At 47.3% G+C, this 27,588-nt stretch overlaps 1 protein-coding gene across 1 annotated transcript in view; it reads left to right on the forward strand.

Annotated features, from left to right (window-relative positions):
* Positions 1–27,588, forward strand: part of FBXO7 (F-box protein 7) — a 119,598-nt gene that overhangs the window by 43,422 nt on the left and 48,588 nt on the right. Inside the window, exons 4-7 of the mRNA XM_085651959.1 lie at positions 1,021–1,236; positions 3,214–3,355; positions 5,794–5,877; positions 7,049–7,144. Coding sequence (XP_085508085.1) covers positions 1,021–1,236; positions 3,214–3,355; positions 5,794–5,877; positions 7,049–7,144 — 538 coding nt within the window. The remainder of the gene's footprint in view (positions 1–1,020; positions 1,237–3,213; positions 3,356–5,793; positions 5,878–7,048; positions 7,145–27,588) is intronic.

A 27,588-nucleotide genomic window follows, 5' to 3' on the forward strand; every position in this document is an offset into this window, starting at 1 on the left:
TGTCCAGCCTTTTCATCACTTCCTTCTTGCTTCCTTGATACTGTGTTGGTAGTAAATGTGGATTAGTACTCTTGGTATTGACACAGCCACTTTATTCTCCTCACCTCCTCTCAACATTTGAGAGGAAGTGTTTCCCTCTCACGCTCACACTAGGAGATAGATCTTTTGCCAGCAAAAAGAGTACATAACTAAAGTGAATCTTTCACTTTCATTCAGGTACCATTTTAAAATCAAACATTCCTTATACCGTAAAAGCACTAAATTTCATGGAAGCAGTTTTCGTCCACAGCCGCTGGTATATATTTTACCATACAGTAAATGATTACGACTGAAGAGATAAATAACAAATCACTTTAGGGACATGCCCTTTATACCGATTAAAATTTACAGGATTTACCAGCTTGTTTGTGTCCATGTCCTGTGCCTGCGTCTTAAGTTGCACCATCCACAGTCTAGATGTCCTGAGGGCTATTTGTTTTGTATCTGGTATCGATCAGGTATCCTCTCTTCAATCCGTGTATTGAATGCTATTCAGACAGAGGTTTTCATCCTACTAAGAACATCCACACGCACGCAGTGCACGGTAGAGTGGCTTCTTTCGCTTATTTCACTGAATGGGAAAGTTCCAAAGTTATGCTGTACTCAGGTTAGGCTCTCATTTTGGAACTATGTCCTGGCAAGGTTTTTTTTTTTATCAGACCTGCATTCTACCTAGGATTCTTTTTTAATCCTTTTTACAGAATAAAGAGGACTGAATCTAAATGTGTATATTTAAAAGACTCATTGCAGTAGCTCATGTAGATTGCCTTGGTGCCCTTCAATAAGAATTCCCGCCTCCCTATGACAACTCGGATTATTCTCCATAGGTGATAATTAGTAGAGTTTAAGGGTGAGTTAATTGTTTAAAAAGTAGCTCTAAAGAAAGTGTACATGTTGGAGGAGTGTGGATGAGGTTACCATGCTCTGTGGTGGCTTGTGGATATTGTTGAACAATATCTTGTTTCATATGTTTTCCTGCAGGAAATGATATTGGCGGACAAGGATTTTGAGGTGACTTCAGAGGAAGAATTCATGGGAAGCTATCCGTCAGACCCCATGTTGTGTAGTGAAGCTGTGGACGGGAGAGTTCCGCACTCCTTGGAGATGCTGTACCACCAGGCGGGCTGCACTGGTGCCAACGAAGCCCTGCTAGTGGTGCTACATCTACTGATGTTGGAGACTGGTTATCTGCCTCAGGTGGTGTAGAATTAACATCTAAAAAAATGAAATCCATGATATATAGCGGTGACACCCCCCAGTCTTCCGCATTGGGTTGTAAAGAGAGAACATTGTATTATCCTATGCACTCTTTTGATAGTCCGTGTAGCCACTAGAGTCATGCTCAAAGTCTGAGGGTCCTAATGCTACCTTCTTCTACTTTACAATCTTTTTGCTTCCCCCACACGCAACAATGTTTGCATACCATTTACCCGCTTGAGTGCTTTTTTAATTTTTATTTTTTTTATCTTTACCTCTCCACCAACTCGCACCTTCTCTCTCTCCTCTGGTGCAACTATGCTAAAAAATACATTGCTGGGATTTCCTTTTTTCTATTTTTCTCTTTTTCCCTTTCCTTCCCATACCTCTTTCTCTTTCTGTATTGAAATAAATAATTTGGGATAGCATTTCTTTGCCATCTTGTCTCCTTTGCTTAAACCAAACCCTCTGGCCTTTTGTCCTTACCGACTAAACCATCAAGTCATCTTCCTATGGACTGCACTATCTTGTTTCCTTCCACCTTCCATATTATAACCACTAATCTTCTACCCTGTTGCATTCCTTAACCTGTACTATTCCTTTGTTCCCCCGCACCCTCCAACTATCTCTCCTTTATTTTTTCCCCTCACCATTTGAAAACTATGATCATTTTAGCTTCTCTCTGAAATGCCGTTTTCCCTTTGCATCATACCTTCGCTATCCCCTCCCCCCACCGCACTGCACCCTGTCGCGTCCTGCTAGTCATACATAATTGTCTACTCATATAATTCATGTCTCCTTAGTTCCTTACTGTGGGTTTGGCTCTCTTGTCTCCCATCCCACTGTCCATACCTGAGCTTGCATTTCCTAAGTTTGTCTCTTGCTGTCTCCTGCCACTCAACATACCCCTTTTATGCTGGCCTTTGCCCACACCCTTTGTTTCCTCCCTCTGTGCTATACCTTCTCGTCACAGTGTTGTCTCTTCCCTCAGGATTGGCCCCTTTTCTCATCCCAGTGGACTGTAGACTGGGCACGCTTGTCCTGGCTGTGAACCTTCCTTCACCTTCCACTAGTCTGTAGTCTCTTATCTTAACCCTCAGCCCATTCCCTCAAGCCTCCTTTGCTTGGATGTTTCCACCACACCTTCTTCCTGGGCAGCGCCCAGTTTCTTTTCAACCTTTATCGACCTGCATGCACATCACTTGTTTTCTGATTAGTGGTCCGTATTATTATCATGTATTTTTACTCCGACCTTACCCTGTTGCCTTCTCACCCTAGACAACACTGTGATCTCAGTCCGATTTGCTCACTCTGTGTACTTAGCTTGATGGAGTGAGGTAGAAGATTGTGCTCATGTGCCCTAGTATCTCATTTTCAAGCTACGTTTTGTAGTGTGAGCTTTATTCAAGCCTAGGTTACATTCCTCACAACAAAGCGGGCAGTGATGGTTAAATATGTAGCAAGGTCTGCCATCCTCGCCGAGTGGTGCACCACCAACACAATTGTCTAGTGTAGCTTGTCTAGTACATAAGCTTGTTACACAAATGTTTGTTTGCAATCTTCTGCTAATATATTCTGGTAATAATATAGCCTTATAGCCCGCTGTAGCGTGCTATACCGGCTATTAAAGGCCCGCTCAAGCCTTAAAGACCTGAGCCAAAGGCGATGGACTTTAACAAGGGAGCGGGACTTTAATAGCCAGTATAGCCCAACTAGGAAGGGCTATACGGCTATTAGAACATTCTTCCACTAGAGGGCAGAATGTTCTAACAAATTAAACAAAGGCCTCTCGGAGTTCGAGGGGTTTTAATTCCACTCGGGCTCCGAGAGGCCTTTGTTCAAACAAAATTGGGATTAACTACTGTAGCTACAAGTCAGACTGCAAACACTCTCTCTCTAACTCTTTTTTTGTGTGTAAGCTACAAATTACACACAACACATCAGTAAAACTTTTCCCCCCTCTTTCGCCGTGCTCAGGGATGTGAAGGAAAATCTGTTTCGATGCCAGAGACTTGGCGAGGTGGAGGTGTTTATAAACTACAATATACACATCCTTTGTGCGATGACGGCTCAGCCACGCTCACCTGTGTGCCCATGGGAAACCTCCTTGTAGTCAACGGTAAGGTTGCTATGCTTGCCATGAAATCCCTGTAGTGTAGCTGTATACATCTGTAAGGCATTCCCTAGATGTTATCTGTGCCTCTAAAACACGTTCCTCCCCTTTTCATGCATCCTGGCGCGGAGAGTCGAGCACCACGTTTGCCTAGCACTAGCATTGTCTGTTAAGCTCATCCAATGAGACTGCACTGGGGATTGTGGTTTTTCTTTTTTCTTTTTTATTTCAGATCTTTTTTTATTTTAGATCCATACAACACATATGGATTTTTCAGAGGGAAACTGATGATAAAGTAATGCCTGTACACAAAACAAACTATAAAATCTAAAAACTTTTTGAGATATAAAATCTTGAAAATGCTCTCACGTGGATATTATGCAACAAATCAGCACTCAGCTAAACTTAATTGCCACGGTAGGCGATTTATGTACAACACTATTTATGGTTTTCGAGGCAACTTGATGGTTTTAGGTTTTCAAGTTTGGAGACTTCTGTCTCCAGTTTAGCCAATAAAGATAATAGTTCTTTATATAAAGCCACCTCAATTGTACAAAGCCAGTGCTGTTAGTAGGTTTGAAAGTGATAGTTCTTGATTATGTATTTAAAAAAAAGTAAATCGGGATTAGTTCAGAGACATGTTTGAACATGATATTCAAATATATCAATGCATGTTAAACTTCTAATAGTCTCAAAGTCACTATTGACAGACATATTATTTCTTTACTAATTGCCATGTTTTTAAGCCCTTTGTAACCTAGCATAATTTGTTCAAGACAATTCTACCCCTGATTAATGTACAGTGATCTCGGCAATGTATTCACCTATACCAGATATATAATTTTTCCATATCTTGCTTACGTTTTCTGATCAGTAAGGGCTATTAACATTAAGGGGGGCGATTCAGATTTCGGATGGAAGTGCTCCAACCGAGAGTCGTAGCCCTTCCGCCCACATCGGAACGTGCAGTTCATATTCCTTTCTGACCGAGCCATTCCGATGGGCTCGATCGGAAAGTAATCCGACTCGGATTTCTGGATGGCTTACGACCGACTCGGAGAGCCTGTCCACCATCCTGAAACCCTTCAGTGCTCCCCTGAGCGCCTCTTTCCGACCGAGGGAGTACGATGGCAGTTTCCCACTGCCTTTTAGTGCCAGTCTTTCTAGCATTCTGGCATGAAAAGGCAATCGGAAACTGTCTTCGGGGCCCCCCTAGTTGCAAGGCCACCAAATTAAGGCCTGGGGGCACCTATGGTTCCCCCCTGTTGATGTCTGCACCCAGTGGCAGGCACCTTGGGGTGCCTGCCACAGGGTGCAGGGATGAACTGCACCCCTGCATTTCACAGTGCGAGCATGCATTCCGTTCGGAATGGATGCTCCCATTGTGAAGTGTACAAGTGCAACCGAACAGGGTTCGGTCGCATCGTACTTGCAGGTTTGTAACAGATGACAGTAGGTTTGTCGGTTACAGTTCCTGGCCGATGTCGGATGGACTCCGGTCCGTCCGACATCGAAATCGGCCCTTAAATGTAACAATATTTTAATAATGACCTAATCTCTGAATTATCAGAGAAGGATTAAACAAATAATGGGCCCTGTCACTAATACTTTGGTGAAAGTGATCATATGTAGTTTACTTCTCATAAGTAATGATATGACATAACTCAGAATAGTTATAAAATGAATTACCTGTGCACAAAAAAATTACATGCATTGTGTCGTCACCGTCAATTGTAAAGTAAGTGAATTAAAATACTTGCTACAGTGGTCTGTGCAGAATAAAACAATTAATGGGAATGGAAATCCAAACTAGGGGCCTGTAAATGCAAAGGCACAGTTTCCTATATTGGGAAATATAGCAGCTCTTATCGATTGGAGAGCACCTGTGTGCCCTGTGGAGAATTATGTATAATTCGATATATTAAGCGTATTACATTTACTCAGCTCCATATTTAATGTATAAAAGCTGTGAGCATCTATTTGCTCCTTGTCCTAAACATGGGTACATTCTAATTTGATGGCAGAGTTGCTCTTTGCTGACTTTCCCAAGTCCTACAATACAAGAACCTGTGTAATTAAAAGGAAAAGTGAACTTTTGTTTGCAAAAGTAATTTCAGACTCTTATCTGAAACAGAAATTCAAAATGGTGACTGGTATAAAAAAACAAATGTGAGCGTTCACTTGTAATTAATTGACACCTTCCATAGGTGCTTGGCTTAGGAAAGAGTAGGTGTGCTCGGAGGCCTCTTCCTTTGCTCCTCATCATCTGGTCTCCCACCACCCAGCCTATGGTGGTCAAGAAAGTGGAAGCTGAGTTAGGGAGTAGGAATCCCAGGCACTGTCTAGCCCCCACCAGTTGAAGTGTCAGGTAATTTTCAATCCCACTATGGTGTTTGATGCAATATGGATGTCTGTTGTCCCTAACTGAGTGTTGCATGTTTCAGCCACTCTGAAGATTAACAATGACCTTAAAAGTGTGAAGAGGATGCAGCTTTCTCCAGCAACATACGTCAACGCCCTTGAACAAGGTAACGAAAACTGCACGGCTTGAGATGGTTTGTAGTGGGAGGGAAATTAAATGTGCCTTGCGGCCGGACTTTCTATCAAATTTCGATTACAGAATATAACCTGCATTGGTTTGTGTGACATGTATATCAGTGTAGTAAAATTATCACTAATGCATGCTTTGCAGAAAGCTATTACACAGGGAAAGCCCCCAGCAGATCTCACAAGCTCACCCGCTCCCACCAAATCAGCAGTGTCTTTCAGTGTTCTGGTACAAGCAATTCCACCCCCTTTTACTTGCCCTTTGATCCTTAGCATACCATGCTAAGAAAGTAGTGGATGTAACAAACTGTGCTTCCAACGCACCCACAACCTCTCTTGCTGCCTCTTGAAGATGCAGTGGGGTGGCATAAACATTCCTACTGTCTGACACTTTTAGTGCTTCATTAAGGAGCAGTAAATCAGTACCAGTTTCAAGCGCTCTGCCCTTTTTCCCAGCTGCTCAGAAAGGCAGTGGTGACTGCTGCTGTTCCACCAACTTGTTTTATCCACCTCCAACTTCTTCTTGTCTTCCCAGCAACATGGCCAACTTAAAAAAGCTTGCAGGGAATTCATTGCATGGAATTGACTTGATATATATATATATATATATATATATATATATATATATATATTGAATTATATTCTGTATTTCTATGATAATCCTTAACTGGTTTTTCTTTAGTCTTTTCAAATTCAAGACCGTTCCTTGTGTTGTAGCGAGGTTACCATCCTTTTGTCCCAACCTTCTTTGGAAAAACCCATGTGTTTTGAGCTCCCAATAACAAGAGGCAGTAAAGCCTTTCCCATTCCAGAGTGGGGTGAGAATGTTGTGAGGCTTAAAGATTGGGGTGAGGGTGTGATGGGGGGGGGGGTGAAATCTACATCATCTATTGCTATAAAACAATTCTTGAACTGCCAGAGTAGAAATGCGTGAAGCATAAGCATAAGCATAACATTTTTTTCTCATTAACCATGTGCTTTTTGTTTGTAAAGTTTATTTGCATTTTGTTTAGCTGATGTATATTGTCAGAAGGCCCCCAGTGTGTATGTGTAGACCCCAAAGTTATTTCAGAGACATTGCACCCTACCTTTTCGGTTGAGTTTCATGTTCACGAAACCCATATAACACTGACCGTCTTGTTCTTTCGGCAGAAGAAAATGTTGCTAGCATCTACAAAGATCTCCAGAAGCTATCAAGACTGGTAAAAGACCAGCTGGTGTATCCTCTGCTGGCTTCTGCTCGGCAAGGTAAGCCTGAAGCATCGTAGTAGACATTGGTATCGTAGTAGATATGTTTAGAGATGCGCATAGTGCAGATTATACAACTTCAGAATTTCAGGTGGCTAGCTCATTGCTAAACTAGGTAAAGACAGGTTACAGTCAGGGGACATTTCTGAGAAGAAATAATATCTTCTCTGCCATTTTAGTGCTTTAGAAGTGTAGGTACTTTGCAGACTATGTCAAAGACAAAATAACAAAAGACAAAGAATATTCTTTGGGACACAGCTTACCCCTCTCTGTTTATAGATGTTTACTCCAGAGAATACACATTTTTGGGAGAGAGAAAAATAACTACTTAATATACCTCCAATTACTGCATTCGGACTGAATGAGTATTAGCCTTCTCATTGATTGGCTAGTTAACTCACTCAGTCAGCTAATTCCACGTCTGTATGCATTTGAATGCTTGTATGTGTTATTTTCTGCAGCGTAAACCCAGCTGAAAACCAGAGGCGCCTGCACAGGCTCTAATGCGAAGATATAATCACTGTGAACATAGGCCAGGGTGCTGGGTTCTGATATTGGAGTTGTACGGCATATATTTTATTTTTTTAAATCTTTTATTGCTTACAAACCAACTCTATTTTGACTGTTGGGTCCTTGAATAATGCGCAGAGATGAAATCCATCTTCTTTTTCAAACCCCCATTAATCTTAAAACATTGTGGTCCCAACCCTAAGGCTGACAGTTTATGAATCCTGTGTAATTCTTAAGCATGACTGCATCATTGAGGGATGTTTACGTTTGGATTTAAACTCCAAAGGCTCCCATTACTCGTGGGCTGATAAATTTCAGTGTGCGGTACCTCTTGTTGCCCCCCCATATCGAATTGAGTTTTGCGATCAACAGACACATTGTGCCTCTATTTATTAGGGAAAATGGCTGGTGTATACAGCAACAGGCATCTTTTGATGCCGTAACCACCAAAATCCACACGTTCCCCCAAATCCTGTGATAGATGAGTTATCACACCTGATAAACACTGAACTCCTCTATGATGAATATTGGGTTCGATAATGACCCTATCCCAAAATGCCAACTTGCGATGAGGACAAGGGGTTATCGTTAGACCAGCTGCTGTTCCTCATGAGGACCAAAGTTTGACATGTGGCTTCTCTGCAGACATCATACAGCAGTCTGTTTATCAAAACTGCTGCAGATGCTACATTCCCTATTGTTCAGTGAGCACTTTGATTACCAGGCAATGACGTGTTCGCCAAGCAGAAAAGGGCATTTAATACATGTGTAACAGGACTAAACGGCCAGTATTTTCACAGTTTTGCCATTACTGTAGTTCCTTGAAACGTTTGTACGCTATCATCTACATGGGCAATATCCCTATTTTTTTTATTTTTTTCTACACCTCTTCCATGCAGTGCCGCTAGAAACAAAAAGATAATGGGTACAAATATGTATAAGCTCCTTTTGGGATACAGGGTAGGCAATGTAAATTTGATGGCTAACTCAGGGCAACCAATGGAAAAGTTGAATGTCCATGTTAGAAATGCCAGCCTAATTGCACTCTTTTCAGGTCTTCCGTCCTGACATCAGTGTTACATAGTGGGTTCGGGAGGTCACCAGATGGTTATAGGTTTCCCCAGCCAAAGTCAAACCGGCCCATTTCCGGTTTCCTTGGTCACTGGTTGCCCTTGTAATAGGAAAAAAATGCAGGGCTCTGTATGAGAGTAATGCACAGGTCATGAAAAACCAGTCCAAACTGCTGTAACCTGTCACTCTTGGCTACATGGCCTCTGAAAACTGGACAACCGTTAATGATTCACTGCTCCAAGACTGTGCTTGATTTTTTTAAAACATTCAGATGCTGTGTGTGAGGTAATGGGGTGTATTATATGGTGTGGTTCTACAACTTCACTGTGTAATACTTACCAACCCATTGAGCACCCTTGGGTTTCGTCTGTCAGTCTGCTCAATCCTGGGTGGCTGTTGCACTGAGAAGCAGGGCTTCCACAGAGGAACAAGTGTAAAACATTTAAACAGCACCAAAACAATTGAAGGAAAAAAAAAACACTCGAGAAATCCGACACCGATTTTATAAAAATAGACTGTATCTTTATAAGATTTTAGCCACCAGAACGAAAAAAATCAATTGGAGGGTTTCGGAGATATGGATTTTACAAGCAATAATTAATCAGTGCATTTTCATTCAACCGCAAACAAGTCTTGGTAAAATCAACAAACCACACTTGGAACATTTTCAAGGAAAATTTAGGTGTTACTGCGGTTGGTTTGAAGTACTTGGCGTGACCAACTCTGGCAGTGAAATAGTCAGGGGGACTAGCATGGCCCTCCAGTACAGAGACCTTCCCAGATATAGCAGTCCTTCACCAGTTTTTAGGCACTTTATCTGCGTTGCAATGGATTCCTATGTAGTGGTCCTGATGCAAGGGATGAAGGATGCTGATGATGCTCAAAGTATGCTGTGGAAGTGATGCTGTTGACATGGGTGTTCCTGCAGGTATTCCTCGGTCCACTAAGTTTGTGAGGAGGTCCTGTTTGCAGGGTTGATGTCCGTCAAAGTTCTCTCCTCTCCGGTCTGGCTGAAGTCCAGTCCCCATTGAACTGCCAGTCGGCTTTTGTAGATGTCACAGGCCAATCCTTCCTGGGTCAGTAACTTCCCTTCTGAGGGTTCCAGCAACTCTCTGACTGCATTCCTGGGCTCAGGGAACTCTGGTGCAACTCGGTGCGTTGGGTCTTTGTCCTCTGTGCAGCACGGCGGTGCTGGTAGTGTCTTGAAGACGTTGTACTACCAACTTGCCCCGGCAGACCTCTGAGTCAGTCGAGATCTGGGTGCCCTCTTTATGCTCGGAAAGTGCCCTTGGGGCAGAATGCGGCTGGTAGCCAGTGGGCTGCCAAGTTCTTTCCCACCTGGTGACTGCTTCCTGTGGAGTGTGACATCTGGCTATTGCAGGATGCACCATTCTGCCCACTCCCAAGAAGGCAAGACCCCTTTCTCGGTGTTCAGACCTTCTTAGTTCACACATGCGATGTGGCTACTTCAGGGCTAAACACCTCTGGGCAAACTGGTTTCCACTCTATGCCCCTCATGCCAGCCTGTCTGCCTTAACAATGGGGCATCCCTATGGTGTCCCAAAACTGCCCTTCCAAGGTGGTTTCACATTTGAAGCCTGGCATTTGCGGCTAACACCTACGCAGCTTCCTGCAGGAGGAAGGTGACCCCTCCCTGAACTGCAATACTCATTGTTCTCCTTCCTGGGAGTCGTTAACCCGTCTCTCCTGGAAGGCAGAAAGTGGTCTCGTTGAGCAGGCTCCATGTGTGCCTGGAAATGCACAGGCGATTTAAAGGCAACAAAGTAGCCCATTTCAACAAGTTTCATTAATGTTGTCTTGAGATACTAGTCAGACTTAATGTAACTAATTGTTTGATACCTTGGATTGCCCACTTAGGTCACACCGTTAAGTAGGTAGTGAGGGTCTGCGTGTAACCCTGCACTTGCCAAATTGGCAACCAAGTCTTTCCACAGTAAGACTGTATTTTTGCGCGTCTTACTGCCACAAAATGTCATATGTTGCACTCTGTTTTTCCGGCTCAGTAGGCCTGCCAGAGGAGTGACTTTCACACATGACTTGGGGAAGTGGTGGCTGTGCCATTGCTTTCAATGGCAAGGTCGGGATAGCAGTGCATAAATGCATTACCGGATTATAGTGGGGGAACTAGTGGACTTGTTTAATTGGGGGACCTCGAGGGTGGCAGAATCAGTGCTCCAAAACCTGGGGTACCCCTCCAACTTCCATGCCCTGGGTACCATGGTACCATTCACTAGGAACATACCGGTAAGTTAGCCATTTCTAGTTAAGTACAGCCAATTCGGCGTACACTTTACGGTCCGGGCACTGGCACTGAGGTCTGGTTAGCAGGCCTCCGTGCTTTCTGTTGAAAAACCAGCAGCATCAGTCAAAACATTAGTGGGTGACCATACAAAAAGAGGCATTGCCTTAATCTCTGATTGGCTGTAACTTTCCACCTTGGGCCTTTGGATCAGTACTTGGTCATCGGCGGCCTATGCACCAGTATAGGAAAAATACATCTGGCCTAAAGAGGAACTGCTGCATGGTTGCCTCTCTCCCTTCGGGGCAAGAATGAAGCCTTGTAGGTGTGACCTGTGGAGTGATGGAGAGCATCTCTCCATGAGAAGCTGACCTTCTCCACCTAGAAACCAACCTCTTTCTAGGAAGGCCTATACAAGTCCAGCTGACCACAGAGGTCTATGTAAGGAGGTTTCAGTGGACTAGGATAAGGAACACCATCTGAGTTGAAGAGCTGAATACTCTCCTATTTTCATGCCGTACTATTACCAACCCATAAGGTTTGAGAGTCATCTTCTTTTAAAGAGGTAGCAAAGCCTTATGTCTCCAGGCCTGTTGCCAGTATTGACTGAAATGGTAAAGCTAGTCACTGTAGAAGAAGTCTCATGGGTGCCCCTGCCATTGAAAGGTTGACTGCTTGAAATATAACATTGGCACTGCGTAGTTGTTTCAGGCCACTTCATCTGTCCCACTGCGAACGCTTACACCCAAATGGGACCGTAAATGGTTGAAGGACTCCAGTGACTTCTGTACAGTGTTTTAACTGGACAGCAGTTATTATGCCTCGATCACTTATGACTTAACAGGATCATCAGGTGCGCCATTTAATAAAATGTATATTTATTGAGTTTTGCATTAACCAAATACAGCAGAACTTCAGTACAATATGCATTCCAGATTGAAATACAAAGTGAAATCGTAACACCAATAGGCTTCACATCACAGGAATGCACATGGAATATGTAAGGAAGTGAGAATGGAGGGGTGGAGGTGGACAGGAAGAGAAGGGAAGAGGTAGTAACCGTGAGAAAGTGGCTCTGTATATACTGTTCCCAAATAGGTACAGGGTGTACAGAGTCCACAGTCCCCAGAGGTTAGGCAGAGGCTAAAGTTAGATATAACCTTACTCTCTAAAGTGCTAGCTTGGTCGAGCAGTAAGGCAGTATCAGAGGACAGTGTAAAGCATTTGTTGTACACACTCAGTCAGCAAATGGTCTCACACTCAATATCTGAACTCTAGGACAATGGTTTATATATAAAAAATATATGCTTGTTTTATTTTAGAACCAACAATAGGTATTAAAATATACTTTCTCAGAATGAGATGCTTAATATAAATACTTTTGCAATATGCAATTGAGTTTTGTAGAAAGTTACAAGTGGTTGCAATAGGCAACACAATTTTTGTTAAAAACATTTTTTTTATTGAAAAAGGTTTGACAGACAATCCAAGTTGTTGACAGATATTCTCAGTGGTTGCAATCTTCCGCTGATACATTACATGGGTAATAAACAAAATTTTCAAGAAAACCGATCCCTGTCCCTGCCTCCACGCATTTCCAACTCCACCTTGGGTGATACACAAATCTCTCCTCTGTAAGTATTCCATTTGGACCATTTTTTATCCCATTTCTTCGGGCACCCAATCAATCAATCACATTTATATAGCGCACTACTCACCCGGAGGGTCTCAAGGCGCTTGGGGAGGAGGGGGGTCCGTTACTGCTCGAACAGCCAGGTCTTGAGCTGCTTCCTGAAGGCGAGGTGGTCTTGGTTCAGGCGGAGGTGTGTCGGGAGGGAGTTCCAAGTCTTGGCGGCCAGGTGGGAGAAGGAGCGTCCTCCTATGGTGGCTCTTCGGATGCGGGGGACGGCGGCGAGGGCGTGGCTGGTCGATCGAAGCTGGCGAGTGGGGGTGTAGAAGTTGAGGCGGCTGTTGAGGTATCTTGGGCCTTGGTTGTGTAGGGCTTTGTGTGCGTGGGTGAGGAGGCGGAAGGAGATTCTCTTGTTGACCGGGAGCCAGTGCAGGTCTCTCAGGTGTCCGGAGATGTGGCTGTGTCGGGGGATGTCGAGGATGAGTCTTGCTGAGGCGTTCTGGATCCGCTGGAGTCTCTTCTGGAGCTTGGCGGTGGTTCCGGCGTAGAGGGCGTTGCTGTAGTCCAGTCGGCTGGTGACGAGGGCCTGGGTGACCGTCTTCCTGGTCTCGGTGGGGATCCATCGGAAGATCTTACGTTGCATGCGCAGGGTGTTGAAGCATGTTGAGGAGACGGCGTTGACTTGTCTGGTCATGGAGAGGGAGGAGTCTAAGATGAAGCCCAGGTTTCGTGCGTGGTCTGTTGGTTTGGGTGCGCTGCCCAGGGCGAGGGGCCACCAGAAGTCGTCCCAGGCGGAGGGTGAGGAGCCCAGGATGAGAACTTCCGTCTTGTCTGCGTTCAGTTTCAGGTGGCTGTTCATCATCCACTCTGCTACCTCTTTCATCCCTTCGTGTAGGTTGGCTCTGGCGGTGTCGGGGTCGTTGGTGAGGGAGAGGATCAGCTGGGTGTCGTCGGCGTAGGAGATGATGTTGAGGTTGTGGTGGTGTGCGATGGTTGCGAGGGGGCTCATGTAGACGTTGAAGAGGGTGGGGCTGAGTGAGGAGCCTTGAGGAATGCCGCAGATGACTTCGGTGGCTTCTGATCTGAACGGGGGTAGGCGGACTCTCTGTGTCCTTCCGGTGAGGAAGGAGATGATCCATTCTAGTGCCTTCTCCCGGATTCCGACGTTGCTGAGGCGCTGCACTAGGGTGCGGTGGCAGACAGTGTTGAACGCTGCGGAGAGGTCCAGGAGGATGAGGGCCGCTGTTTCTCCGTTGTCGAGCAGGGCTCGGATGTCGTCAGTAGCTGCGATGAGGGCGGTCTCGGTGCTGTGGTTGGCTCGGAAGCCAGACTGCGAGAGGTCGAGGGATCCGTTAGTTTCGAGAAAGGCGGCCAGTTGCTTGTTGACGGTCTTCTCAATGACTTTGGCCGGAAAGGGGAGGAGCGAGATGGGACGGTAGTTTTTGAGTTCGGTGGGGTCCGCTGACGGTTTCTTCAGTAGAGCGCTGAGTTCGGCATGCTTCCAGCTCTCCGGGAAGGTGGCGGTGTTGAAGGAGGTGTTGATGATGTCCCACATCTGGGGTGCGATGACAGCGTCGGCTTTGTTGAAGACGTGGTGCGGGCAGGGGTCGGTAGGAGATCCGGAGTGGATGGAGCTCATTGTGCGGATGGTGTCTTCGATGGTGATCGGGGTCCAGGCGTGGACGGTGGTAGTGGGGGTCGATGGTGTGGTCATAGGGTGCGTCGGTTGTGTGCTGAAGCTGTTGTGTATGTCTGCGATCTTGTTGTAGAAGTAGGAGGCGAGGGAGTTGCAGAGGTCTTGAGATGGGGTGATGTCGTTGTTTCCGGCGTTGGGGTTGGAGAGCTCTTTGACGATGTTGAAGAGTTCCTTGCTGTTGTGTGCGTTTTTGTCCAGTCGTGCCTTGAATGCAGTTTTCTTGGTGGCGTGGATCAGTTGGTGGTGTTTTCGGGTAGCGAGCTTGAGGGTGGTCATGTTGTCTGGCGTTGGGTCTATGCGCCAGGCTCTCTCGAAGGCTCGGCAGTTCTTTTTGGAGCTCTTGAGTTCGTCGGTGAACCAGGGCGCTCTCCTGCTGCCGGTTCTGCTGGGCGGGGTCCTCAGTGGGGCGAGGTCGTCTGCGCAGTTGCTGATCCACTTCGTGAGGTTGATGGCGGCCTGGCTGGGGTTCGCTGAGCTGGGGGGTGGGTCCTGGCTCAGGGATGCGGCGAGCTGGTCTGCTGTGATCTTGTTCCAGCTTCTGCGTGCAGCCTGTCGCTGGTGGTGGTGGATCGTGGATCTTCTGAAGCTGAAGTGGACGCTGCTGTGGTCCGTCCAGTGGAGTCCGGTGGCGTGGCTGATGACGATGTCCTTGCTGGATGAGAAGATGGCGTCGAGTGTGTGTCCTGCGTAGTGGGTGGGGGTGGTCACCAGCTGCTTGAGTCCGAGGTTGGCGAGGTTGTCCAGCAGGGTGGTGGTGTTGCGGTCGTTGTTGTTCTCCAGGTGGAAGTTGAGGTCCCCGAGGAGGATGTAGTCAGCGGAGGGGAGAGCGTGCGGGCTGATGAAGTCGGCGATGTCTTCGCTGAATTGTGTGCGTGGTCCCGGTGGTCTGTAGATGAGGGTGCCTCTGAGGGTGGTCTTGGGGTCGGTGTGGATCTGGAAGTGCAGGTGTTCGGCGGTTGTGAGGGTGTCGTCGGTGTTGGTCGTAATGCGGATGGTGTTCTTGTGGACGATGGCGATGCCTCCTCCCTTCTGGTTGGCGCGGTCCCTCCGGGTGATCTTGTATCCGTCCGGGATGGCGATGGCGATGTCGGGCGCTGAGGAGGCGTTCATCCAGGTTTCCGTGAGGAAGGCGACGTCTGGGGAGGTGGTGTCGAGGAGGTTCCAGAGTTCGATGGCGTGTCTGTGGACAGAGCGGGTGTTAAGCAGGATGCACTTCAGGTGGTTGCTGCTGGTGCTGGGCTTGGAGGGTGCGGGTGGGTTGCAGTTCCGGATGCAGGTGAACTTGCAGGAGTGGCAGCTGAAAGGTCCGTGGGTGTGCCTCGGTGTGGCTCGGAAACATCCCGGGATTCGGCCGGTGTTGAGTGCGTTGAGTTCAGTGGAGTCGTAGGTCCGGCGGGTGGGCTGGTGTCTGCGGGGGCCAGGGGTCCGGGCGCTGGGCGCGGGCCAGGCGCGGACGGGCGCACACGGGCTTGCCTTTGGCGCGCCTTCGGCGCACAATCGGCGCGCCCGCTGCGCGTGAACGCTGCTCGTACGCGCGTTCATGGCGAAGTGGGAGGGAGGGAGGAGCAGCTGGGAGGCGGGAGCAGGGAGGGCAGAGAAGAGAAAGGGGGCGTGGCCGATGGACGGCGGCGGGGAGCGGGGCGGGCACAGGGGGTAGCAGAATGAAGCGAAATACACAGGGCAAGCACACGATGAAGGAAAGAGATACAAGAAAACAGTGTACAGTAACGCAGTGGCACACGCACGAGGTGGGGGAAACTCTTACAAACATACGAACAAGCTTAGATGCAGGAGGCAGAGGCACACGCACGCAACTGCGGCATCGGGTCGGGGAGCACAGAGGCAGTCGCAGCGAGGCTACGGGCAGCAGTGGGCAGGGGCACACACACAGTTGGTGGCCGTGCGGCGCGGGGGTGTCCTGGGAACAGGTCACACTCACCTGCGCCGCGCGGTCACCATTTATGGCCAAGTGGGAGGGAGGGAGGAGCAGCTGGGAGGCGGGAGCGGGGAGGGCACAGAACAGAAAGGGGGCGTGGCCGATGGACGGCGGTGGGAAGCGGGGAGCGGGGCGGGCACAGGGGGTAGCAGAATGAAGCGAAATACACAGGGCAAGCACACGATGAAGGAAACAGATACAACAAAACAGTGTACAGTAATACAGTAACGCAGTGGCACACGCACGAGGGGGGGAAACTCTTACAAAAATACGAACAAGCTTAGATGCAGGAGGCAGAGGCACACGCACGCAACTGCGGCGTCTGGTCGGGGAGCACAGAGGCAGTCGCAGCGAGGCTACGGGCAGCAGTGGGCAGGGGCACACACACAGTTGGTGGCCGTGCGGCGCGGGGGTGTCCTGGGAACACCTCCTTTTCCGCAATCATGCACTTGCCCAATTCCTTCAGCCACACCGATACAGCAGGGGGTGTCACTCCACCCCAGCCCCGAGCCAACTCTCTTTTTACCAAAGTGTACCCCAGCGTCACCAATTGCTGTTCAATCTCTGTCAGATCCGAGTCCACCCATATGTTTAAGAGGCCTAGGCGGGCCGTCAGGTCTACTGTCTTCCCCAGTGCAGACTGCATATGCGTCGTGACCCTCTCACAGAGATTACGCACCATCGGACATTCCCACAGCGTGTGGTAGAAGGTGGCCTGGTGTTTGCAGCCCTTCAAACAGAGGTCATCCTGCCTCGCCCCAATTTTAGCTAGAGTTATCCCCGTCATATATGACTGATGCGAAATCCTAAGTTGGATCAGTCTGAATCGAAGCGTGATTGCTGCCTCCCTAGGTGACATGAGAGCCAGTTGCCAATCATCCTCTTCAATCAGCCCCAGGTCTTTTTCCCACTGCTCCTTGAGCTTGCCAAAGTTGTCCGGTAAATTGTTACTGAGTTTTTTATATGTCAGGGAGATCGCTTTAGACTGCAATGGCCCATCAAGTAATCGATCCTCCAGAGGCGACGAGTCCGGTATGTAGGCAACACAATTTTAAGCACAATACTGCATTGAGTTCAATGGAAGTTTCAAGTTATTTGCTACAGATTACTTTTAGGATTACTTTTGGAATTCCAGAACTGGATCCTAGATTCAGTCCTGGGTCAATACTTGGAATCAAGTGATAAAAGTCGACTTAATTACTGTGATGATTTTTAGACAATATTTTGCTATTTTAAAAGTTGACACTTGGAAAATATTTCATAGAAAACAGTCAATGATTCCCTATGGCAGAAAATTCAAGTTGCAGGTATAGTATGTTCTCGTTACTTTTGTAATCCAGTACTGGGTGCCTAGACTCAGTACTGGGACCTTTATCCAAAACAGGTAAGTAATTACGTTTTCAGAAATTATACGATTTTTAAAGAATATTTAAAGTTTGCAGAAATTGACTCTTAGAAGAAATTTCACAGAAAAACAGTCAATGATTTCCTATGGGAGAAAAATGGGTTACTGGTAAGTACAGTTGTAAGTATTTCCAGCACTGGGAGCTCACCTGATAGCAGGTGAGTATTTTCGTTTTCGTTACTCGGCTGATTTTTGGTGAATATTTTAAGTTTTGAAAAGTCCACACTTAGAAACAATTTCAGGAAAAGCCAGTCAATGTTACCCTATGGAGAAAACTGAGTTATCGGTTTAAAGGTAAGTACTCGACTGGCAGAGTAAAGGTTCTGGGCATAGACTCAGGGGTCTCCCAATGTCAGGTAGGTACAGTTGGTTCACCCTCATCAGCACAAGGGCGGCCGTGTACAGAGAGTTAGGCCCAGTGTTATCCTATGAGAGGTAGGGGGGCCTTGGTTGGTGGCTGGTGACTAGCAGGCCACGCGGCTGTGGGAGCTGGGATCCTGGTCACTTACTCCGGGCAAGTGGGGAAGTAGATAGGTGTAGAGGTTGCACTGCCAAGGCCACTCGGACGGCTGGGTGCAGGGTGCTTTTGAGCCTTCGGGTGCTCATTTGATTTCAATGGGAAATCTCCGGTTTAGAAAAAGACTGCAAGCTCTGGGATGAAGATTCTTAAGGTGCCACCACCACTTAGAGAGGTAAGTTGGGTAGTTGGAGGATAGGTAGGTACCCCGGGACTGGGCACAGGGGGCCGCGGGGCGCTGGGTGCAGGGGTGCCTTTTGGTGTCGGGAAATCTTACCCTCTATTGATAGCGGTTGGGGGGGGCACCTGGTTCTGAGGCTGCAAGCGTCTTCAGGAGTGTTGAGGGAGGTCCGTGGGTGCCGGACTCGGGGTCAGTCGCCGTGGGGTCGTCCTCGTGGTCTTTGTTCACTCCGGCACAGGCCAGGCTTGGTGGGTGCAGAGTGTGAAGGGTTCGCGGTTCCGGGCTGATGCCAGGGATTAGAATAGGTTTTGCGTAGAGCCTCTACTCATGGGAGTCCCAGGGGCTTAGAGTCAAAAGGTAGCCAGGTCCTCCGGGGTTTGTGAGGTTGCTGGCCACATGAGATGCCGGGTTGGAGCAGGAGCAGGTTCGAGGGTCGACAGGCCGGTAGGGCTGGGGCCAAAGCAGTTTGTGTCTTCCTCTTCTTAGCAGCTGCAGGGCAGGTCTTCTTTCTTCTAGCTCTTCTTCGGATTTTGGAATCTGGGGAAGGAAGGTTCAGCGTGCCCCTAAATACGAGATTTAGGGGCGTTACAGGTAGGTGAAGGGCAGGGACCAATGGGTCCCTGTCCTGGGGTGGGTACACCCCTGTCCTGCCTCTCTCCTGTGGGAGGGGTGGCAGTAGCCTAATCCTGATTGGGCAGGGCTTCCCATCTTGAAGATGGCGAGAGCCCGGAGATGTGCTTCACCTCGCCTCCTCCACCTGAGGGGTGGGGTTGGCAGGCTGGCACATCCCCTGTCCTTATTTGGGGTTTCCGGACAAGCTTCCCGCCAGAGTGAGGGGTTGCAGTGGCCTGGGGAAGCTCACAGAGGCGGCATGCCTTTGAAGCTTCCCCCTGCCCATCCTGGGGGAGGAGATTTAGCACCTCGCTCAGGATGTGCATTGTTGCAGACCAAGGAGAGCAGGGGCTCTCCTACCCAGGGGTCCAGCAACATGTCTGCTGTGTGGCAGTCTAGGCAGCCTCAGAACAGACGTGGATTGTAGGTTAGGTTTCAGGGGGCCTCTCTAAGATGTCCTCTGTGGTGCTTGGTACATTAAATCCCACACTGGCATCAGTGTGGGTTTAATGTGCTGAGCAGTTTAATACCAAACTTCTCAGTCTTCAGTGCTGCCATTATGGTGCTGTGGAGTTCGTGTTTGACAAGCTCCCAGCACCATGTACTCTTAAATGGCAGCACTGCACTTACAGGGCCCAGGAATGGACCTGGGTACTGTAGGGGCACAGGGCTCTTGCCTCTGTGCCCACACCACTGGCATAGGGCACCCAACTAGAGGGGTGGCTTATGTATGCCAGGGAAGTGTAGGTTGTGGGCATGGCACACAGGGATGTGTTCCATGCCGACTCTCTGTTTTGTCTTGTACCCAGACACTCAGCCTGCCAGGGCAGTGTGTGTGTTAGGGTACAGGGCCTCTAAAGGTGGCACAATGAGTGCTGCAGCCCTTAGAGGCTTTCCCTGGTCACAAGGCCCTGGGTACCTAGGGTACCACTTACCAGGGGCTGACATGTGGCCAGGGTTTGCCAATTTGGTTTTGAGCTTTTTGTTTAGGGAAGGAACATAGGCCCTGGGCACCTGATTGCAGGAGTCCAGGGCACACTCAGTCAAAGTACATTCAGCAATACAGCAAAAAGTGGGGGCATGCCATGCAAGAAAGATAGCACTTTCTCACAGTAACCAACAAACTAGCCACTCAATTAGGTCAACACTCCGCAGAATCCTTATGATCTGGAAAAAGCACTCCCACTAAGATAGGACATTAGGGCATAAGCCCACAGTGGCAGAGCAATCGGGCAAGACGCCATCCTAAAAGGGATAGACTGGCCCATCTGCAGTCACAGTGATATTTCCATGAAGTCTGAGGTAAGTCACCAGAGGGACCCTGATGTATTTTGGGCAGGCATCAATTCCCAGTATGCCTCCATACGCTCCTGACAATGTTGGCATCCTGAAGCCACCTTCTCCTACTTGACTTTAGCTGCCTAACCCACTTCATCACCAGTCTACACTTCGCCAACAGCAGCAACATAGCCGTCAACCGAGGGACCTGTGGGGGGGGGGGAGGATCTGCTTGACGTAGCGCAACAAGGGGAGTGGGGGGGGGGGGGGGGAAGTGCTCAAAATGACCCATGATGCTTGTCACTTCACTAAACACCCCTTTCCAGAAGTCCATGATCTCGGGGCATTTCCACGCCAGGTGTATAAAATCAGCCAGCTGCGCAGTGTGCACAGCGAGAATTAACAGCGAGACCCATTTGCAGCACTTTAAAGTGAATCAAGCACAATCTGTAGTTTGGGGATAAGGCCTTAGACTGTGTGCAGCAGTGGATCCATTGGTCCTCGCTTATCGCCACTCCAATGTTATGTGACCCAGTCTTGTGAGAAGAGGTCGCTTGCATCTGCGCGGTTCTCTGCATACTAGCATAAATTCTCAATGCTCAGTTTGTGGGGAGGTATATTGGCAAGCATCTTCTTTCGAACTGTGAAGGTTGGGGATTCCACCAGAACCATGTCTTGTAGGCCTTGCAGTGACTCCCGAAACTGATAAGTCATGGTGTCCATAAAGGAGGTCGCAGACTCCTGAAGCACCTGCTGGTGGGCTACAAAGCTACCATCTGGGTACACTGCTCCAAAGGAAGCTAGCTGCATCCGGCTCTATTGTGCTTGCGTCTCATCATCAGTCTTTGGAAGTAGCAGGTTACCCGAAATAGGAGCAGACAGGGCAAACCTATTATCAAGGTGTGCTCTTTTCAGCAGCCCATACATTACATGCCACAGTATCCACCTGTTGCCAGGCGCGCCGGGCGGGGGCCATATAAAGTCGTCTCAAGCAGGCACAGGGCTACATGGTCCGCCTCCAGGGCATTGCCTGGCTGAATTTTCAGGGGGTGCTGTAAATAGTGCACAAAGTGGGCCTGGGCACAGAGGAAATAAAAGTTCAGATTAGGTGCCCCCAGCCCACTCTGCACAAAGGGGAGCATTGGCACCTTCCATGCCACCTGTGGTTGACCGCTGGCCCATGCCAACAAGACAAGGAAGGAGCAAGTTTCCACCGAAAGCAAGCCAGTAAAGGGAGTGGCAAGGTAATAAGTAAGCATAAAAAATTGGGGAATAGGACTATTTTTTGCTATGGCTAATCTACCAGTAAGGGGCAGTGGTAGCTTTGACTATGTGGTCACCCGATCCTCGAGCCACATCATCAGTGTACCATAGTTCTCTCGCCACAATTCTTTTAGATTCAAGCTAAGCCAGACACCCAATTACTGAACAGGGTCCATGGCCTAGTGGAGGGCAAGTCAGAGGTAAAGTGCTACATTGCCGCTATAAGTGGAAATAAAGTGAATTTTGGCCAATTAAGTGCGATACCCACATACCGCCAAAGCGAATAAACTCCCGGAGAAGAGGGTCTAGGCTATCCTCTGGATTCCTGATGTATAGAGTAACGTCATCTGCATACATGGATACAAGTATCTGCGGGCAGAACGTGAAGCCACTGTGTGAGTGATGTTGTCACAAGGCTCCTTGGCAATAGCGAATAAAATGCGTGACAGCGGGCACCCTTGATGTGTACCACCAGCTATCACAAAAGGAGCAGAAATTGTTCCATTTATCCCCAGCCGTGCGACTGGCAGGGTGTAAAGCAATTGCATAAGATGTATGAGTTTATTACTGACACTGAGGTGTTCAAGGAGATGAACAAGATAGGGCTATTCCAGCGAATTGAAGGCTTTGGTGGCATCTAAAAAGTCAGTAGCAGCTCCTAGGTTTGAATTGTGTGAAGGAGGGCAAAGAGCTTGTGCAAATGAGCCGTCAACCTACTCTGCATGAAGCCAGACTGGTCCAGTCGGACCTCGAGTGGCAGGAGGGGAAGGTGTTGCATGGCAATCAGCTTGGCCAGGATTTTGTTTTTGATGTTTATCATGGAGAATCGCAGCGCCGAGGGTCCTTACCTGGTTTCAAGATGTTCACGATAAGAGCCTGTCGTAAAAGGGGAGGGGGATGAGGGAGAGCATGCCATGCCACATGGACTCCTCATACATGTCAAGAAGGTGTGGGGCATGCAGGGGTGCAAATGTTTTTTATCAAAGGAAGCAGTGAGGCCAGGAGCTTTTTCATCGGCAGACTCCCAATAACCTGAGCAGTCTCTGCTAAAGTACAGGGTTTGTTAAAGAAGAGGCGATGGCCCTTTTCCTGCCGGAGGAGCTGCATAGAGTCCAGAAACAGAGTCTGGTCCAGGGGGATAGGGGGTTGGGATGGTGAGAGAAGAAATACAGGTTAGCATAGATGTTCACCATGGTACGCTGTACGGCCACATTGCCAGCCTGTATATTTTGGTGGTCGTCTAGTAGTTCGACCACTTAGTCACTTGCCCAGGGTTTACACAAAAGGCTGGCCAGAGGTTTGCCGGCTCTGTCACCTTCACCGTAATGCCGGGCGCGGGCCACTCTCTCCTGATAATAAGTCTTGTGCAGTGCTGCCTCCTCATAGTGCACGGGTTTGCTACGGCTAGACCAGAGCAGAGAACTCCCACAAGATTCCAAAAAGCAGAGTTCCAAAGCGTGAATGTCCGCCTCCAGACAGGACTGGTCCACCCTGAGTGCCTAAAGGACCCCTGCCTATTTGGCAACACAAACCCCCGTGTGACCACTTTAAAGGGCTCCCACAGGGTGGACATGGAGTCTACAGGCTTCAAATTTTGTTAGAAGTGTTCTATAATGGCTTCCCAGACTTCACTCGGGAACACCTGGTCTTTCAGTGCACCAGAGTGGAGCCACCAAGAAAACACATGCAGGACCATTTCGGGCTGACTGAGCTTCAGGAGCACTGGGGCATTCTTCTGAGTGGCGTCCGTCAGATGAAGCGACTGCAGTAGGCAGCTATCCATGGTATGTCGCTGCAAACACATGAATACTTGTCATTCCTTCCGTCCGCCATTCAGGCCCCTAATATTCTATGTTAAACATTTAGTGGGCGCCATTAAGGGACATAAGAATCACAGGGAGCGTCCTTAGTTTGTCAGGTGTGTAGTTTATAGAGGCAATCTTAAAAATCCGAGTTTTGCTATAGCATCAGTGGATCTGCTTCCAACAAACTTAATAGGCCTTAAGAAAATAAAGATGCTCATCTTCAAGGGTAAAACAAGGGCACCTGAGAAGGCAAGATAATTGTCTCAGAGAAAGATAGGGAAACTCTGGAGCAGGAGAGGTTAGGATAAGGAATGAACAAGGAGGAGCGAAAAATAATGTTGATGGACAAGGACTGGACCTTGACAAAATAAGGCTTTCAATTTTCATCCGGTTCAAGAAATCATAAATGGAAACAGATAAAGAAGCATCTTGTATACTTAGGTGGCTCCCCATTAGGAACTACGTATCTGCCTTTCCCTGTCAGTGTCCCATTGGTGCAAATGTATTGGCAAGCCTGAAAATGTTCAAGATTTAAATTACAGCACAAAGGATATGTTCTGCCGATGGTGTCTCTACCATAGGGCGGACAAAGATAAGGGCATGCTCTGTTAAGGCCAGGAAGGTCCTTGGGCCTGAACCCATGTTCTGCTGAAACCTACAAGGTAAGATAAAATCATACACATCACCCAGCACCTCCTACTGCAAGTCCACCCAGTCACGCCCACATGTAGACGACCCTCACATAACGTTCACACAACACAACAGCCCAATCTCATACGCATCACACTAACTACCATACACCCTCAAACTACAGAACAGCAATTCCAGCTTGTTCTGTAGTACTCCAAGCTCTAGTCATTGCAGATTTCACCAGCTTCACACCTTCATCACAGAAACCTGGTTCACGCCCACATATTCGAACATCCTAGATGCCCTTCTTCCCACAAGCTACAGCATCCATCATGTGGACCTCCCACATAGAAATGGAGGCGGCCTAGCTATCATCAATAGTCCCTCCTGTTCCTGCACTCTTAAGCAAACAACCAAACTCACCCTCAAGGAACACATTGTTCTTGGCCTGCTACCAGCTCTCGCTTCTAAAGGGGGTCAAATCAGTGCTTCCAGAAACCAACTTCAATACTGCTGTTCAAGCCCTCGTATACTTTGCATCATGCTGGAGTGTGGTGGACTCCCAGGCTCCACACTTGCAGCCATTGGGGGCATCCTACATGCCACCACACATCACAATCACGGTCTAAAGAAATATGAACACATCACCCCCATTCTGATAGAACCCCATTGGCTCCCTTTTCTGGCCTGCACCAGCTTCAAAACCAGCTGCATCCTTTACAAAGCACCCCTGCTTCTCTTGTTGGCAGGCTCACCATCTCTGGTTGAATCTGCACACCTACAGACTAAAGTGTAAAGGGGAAAAAACAAGATTACAAGCCTTTCCATCTATGCACCTTGGATTCAGAACAACATTCTCTTGTCCAACAATGCCCGAATGCTGCTGTAATTTAGAAAAAAATTGAAGACTCTCCTCTTTAAAGAACACTGCATCAAATGCATTCATTATCTACAACCCAGCACCCTCTCCTCTTACTTGTTGAATTAAGGTTTTTCTTTGACCATGTAGAATGCTCCGCAGTCTTTTGGCTAAATTCCCACTGTAGAAATATCATGTGTGCTTGCATATTTACATACATGCATGCATTTATATATTCAAAAAGTGTTACTACATATCTAATGTAAGGTGCACCAAAGCGAAAAAGCAAAATCTGGGATCAGCATGTTTAATCCTACGAACTTCAAAAACCATAGAAAACAGTGGTAGCTATTCTTTCAAAACAGCCTTATCTTTGTACAGGTAAAGTAGCAATCTGTCAGCTGTGAGAAATCATTCCATGCAATCTAATCATCGAGGTAGAGATGATGTTTTGGCTCACTGAGTCAAAGGCCACCTTCATCGCAACTGGCTATATTGGGCTCTGGGTAACCTGAAAATCAACACAAAAAGAAAATTCATGTATGTTTTTTTAACTTAATCTTTCTTGGGTCCCACCAAATTCTGATTTAGGTGGAAAGTGTCAATTCGTTTGAGATGTTTGCAATCTTTAAAGACAAAACAACATGATCTCTTGTTGATGAGGAGGCATTTTTCTGTCTTGCGCGTGTGGTTGATGTGTTGTAGCCTGTATCATGGTTGAGTCTGCTGATCGCGTCTGCGTGATCTGCAACATCCTTCACTGTGAAGGGAGCTTAGATGATTATGATATGTACTTACAGTCATACACCTGCTGGTGTGTGTCTGTGACTCATTGCGATGCAATGAGAATGTTTGGATTGGTGGTACAGTTATGTTTGGTCGGATGAGGGGAGAGTGTTTGCTTGTGAGTGTAGGGTTTGCATGTGGGGTATTGACTGTTTGGTACATGGTCTGACCCACGCAGGGGTTAACCCTCCTTTATTTTAACCCTTTACTACAAACACCCATTCCAAGAGAACCAGAAGATAGAATTGTGTGAAGTAATTGGCTGATGCGTTTTCTCATTCCTTACGGCCTTCTGCTGTTGCTGGCTCCCAATTGGGGGAAGTGATTGAATATTAACATTTTTATATTTTTTTCCTTTGTGCAAAAAAAAAGCCATATGCAATTATTGGCAGAAAATAGATATGGTCTTGTTTGAGCTTCGAAGGGTGCTAGCTAGCTAGTTCATTATTGTTAGAACAATACTCTCATAGAACTGGTTAATTACACAATGGTTTAAAAGACGCTCTTTCATGTTGGACTGTATCAGTTCTGCATAACATAGCGTGTCTGCTCAAAGGGCGTCCCTGGCCTGCATAGTCTTAGTGTCTAAACCTAAGATCTCCTGATCTTTGAGTATATTTGAGGAACCCTGTTGTGCCATACATTTTCATCCGTCACCAACTTAATCAGCACAGCTTTGTCTCTACTAAATGTATTGCTTTCAACGTGATTACTTTCTGTACAATGCTCTATGTTCAACGTACATTCAATTAAGATGTATTAATATGATGTACAACTGAATTGTTTCTTTACCAATGTTAAAATAATGATCAGAGAATCGCATCAATATTTGAAGAATTAAATATAGTTTGATTTATGATACTCATCAAGAATTCATACTGAACGTTTTATTGGGTTATTTTCCCAACTAGTGAACAGTGCGAGGCACTGAGTGGGTTTTCTCACTTCATTTCTTCATGTAAACAGTGACAGCGGATTTAGTACCTCAGCACCCTTGTAAGAAAATTCTTATTTCTGAATTAATTAGTTAACTGTATTAAAAATAGGAGTGCTCTTTGTGCACCCTTTCATCTACTAAATGTGTGCCATTTGCAAGTCCGCAAAATTGTCACTGATCATATGTAGTGATGGAGCTATGTCTCTTACTTTGGATATCGGAGCCTGAAGGGTGAGCGTGGACCTAAAGTCAAACTTTCCATCCTTTCACCTGCCGACATGATCTCTGTAATTCATGGCGCTTTAGAAAGGGCTCTCCGTAGCACTCTCCCGTTCCTGCTACACCCTACCTCTCTTGAAGCAAGTGAAGAGTTTGAGCGGACCGCTTCCTTGCCAACTGTATACTGACTGTTCTGAAGAGAGCAGAAACTCTAGATGTGGGAATGGCTACATTGTCAATGAAATTAAGTGCCCTCATACAGAGCCTTTCCTCTGCAGTAATCCGGCGTATCTTTGTAATGTCTAGTATTACCATATTAAAAATGTAGCTAGAATTGATTGTAAAATTATAACCCATTGCCTCTCCGTCTTTTTCCACATCTACTTCATTTTCATTATCCCACTATCCCATTCTCAGTTACTTTCACCTCTTGTCCGTCCCTCTCATTTCCTCTAGTCTTTCTCCTTCCCTGATCTTCACTTTCTCTTCCTCTAAATATTTAATTCTAGACATGTTTTGTACTGTAAATTATTTCCATATTTCAGTTCCCCCTTCTTCTTCCTAATATTTTGCTCTCTTCTCTCAATCACCGTGTCTCCTTCCCCTTCATCCCTTCTACCTCAGCAGTGATTTTTATGTGCATCTCCTCTCAGCTTTCCTGGACATCTTCACCTCCTCACCACTCGCCTTTCTCTTGCTCCCTTCACTTTTTTCCCCACCTTTGCCTCCTCTTAATCTAATCGCACCAGTTTCCTCTTTCCACTCAACTCACTTGTTCCCCCCATTCTTCTCCTTTCTTCTATTGACCATATCATCTTCTTTTCCCCCTGCCACGTCTCCTTATTCATA

This window comes from Triturus cristatus, chromosome 4_1 (genome assembly GCF_964204655.1).
Source record: "Triturus cristatus chromosome 4_1, aTriCri1.1, whole genome shotgun sequence".
Taxonomy (NCBI): Eukaryota; Metazoa; Chordata; class Amphibia; order Caudata; family Salamandridae; genus Triturus; species Triturus cristatus.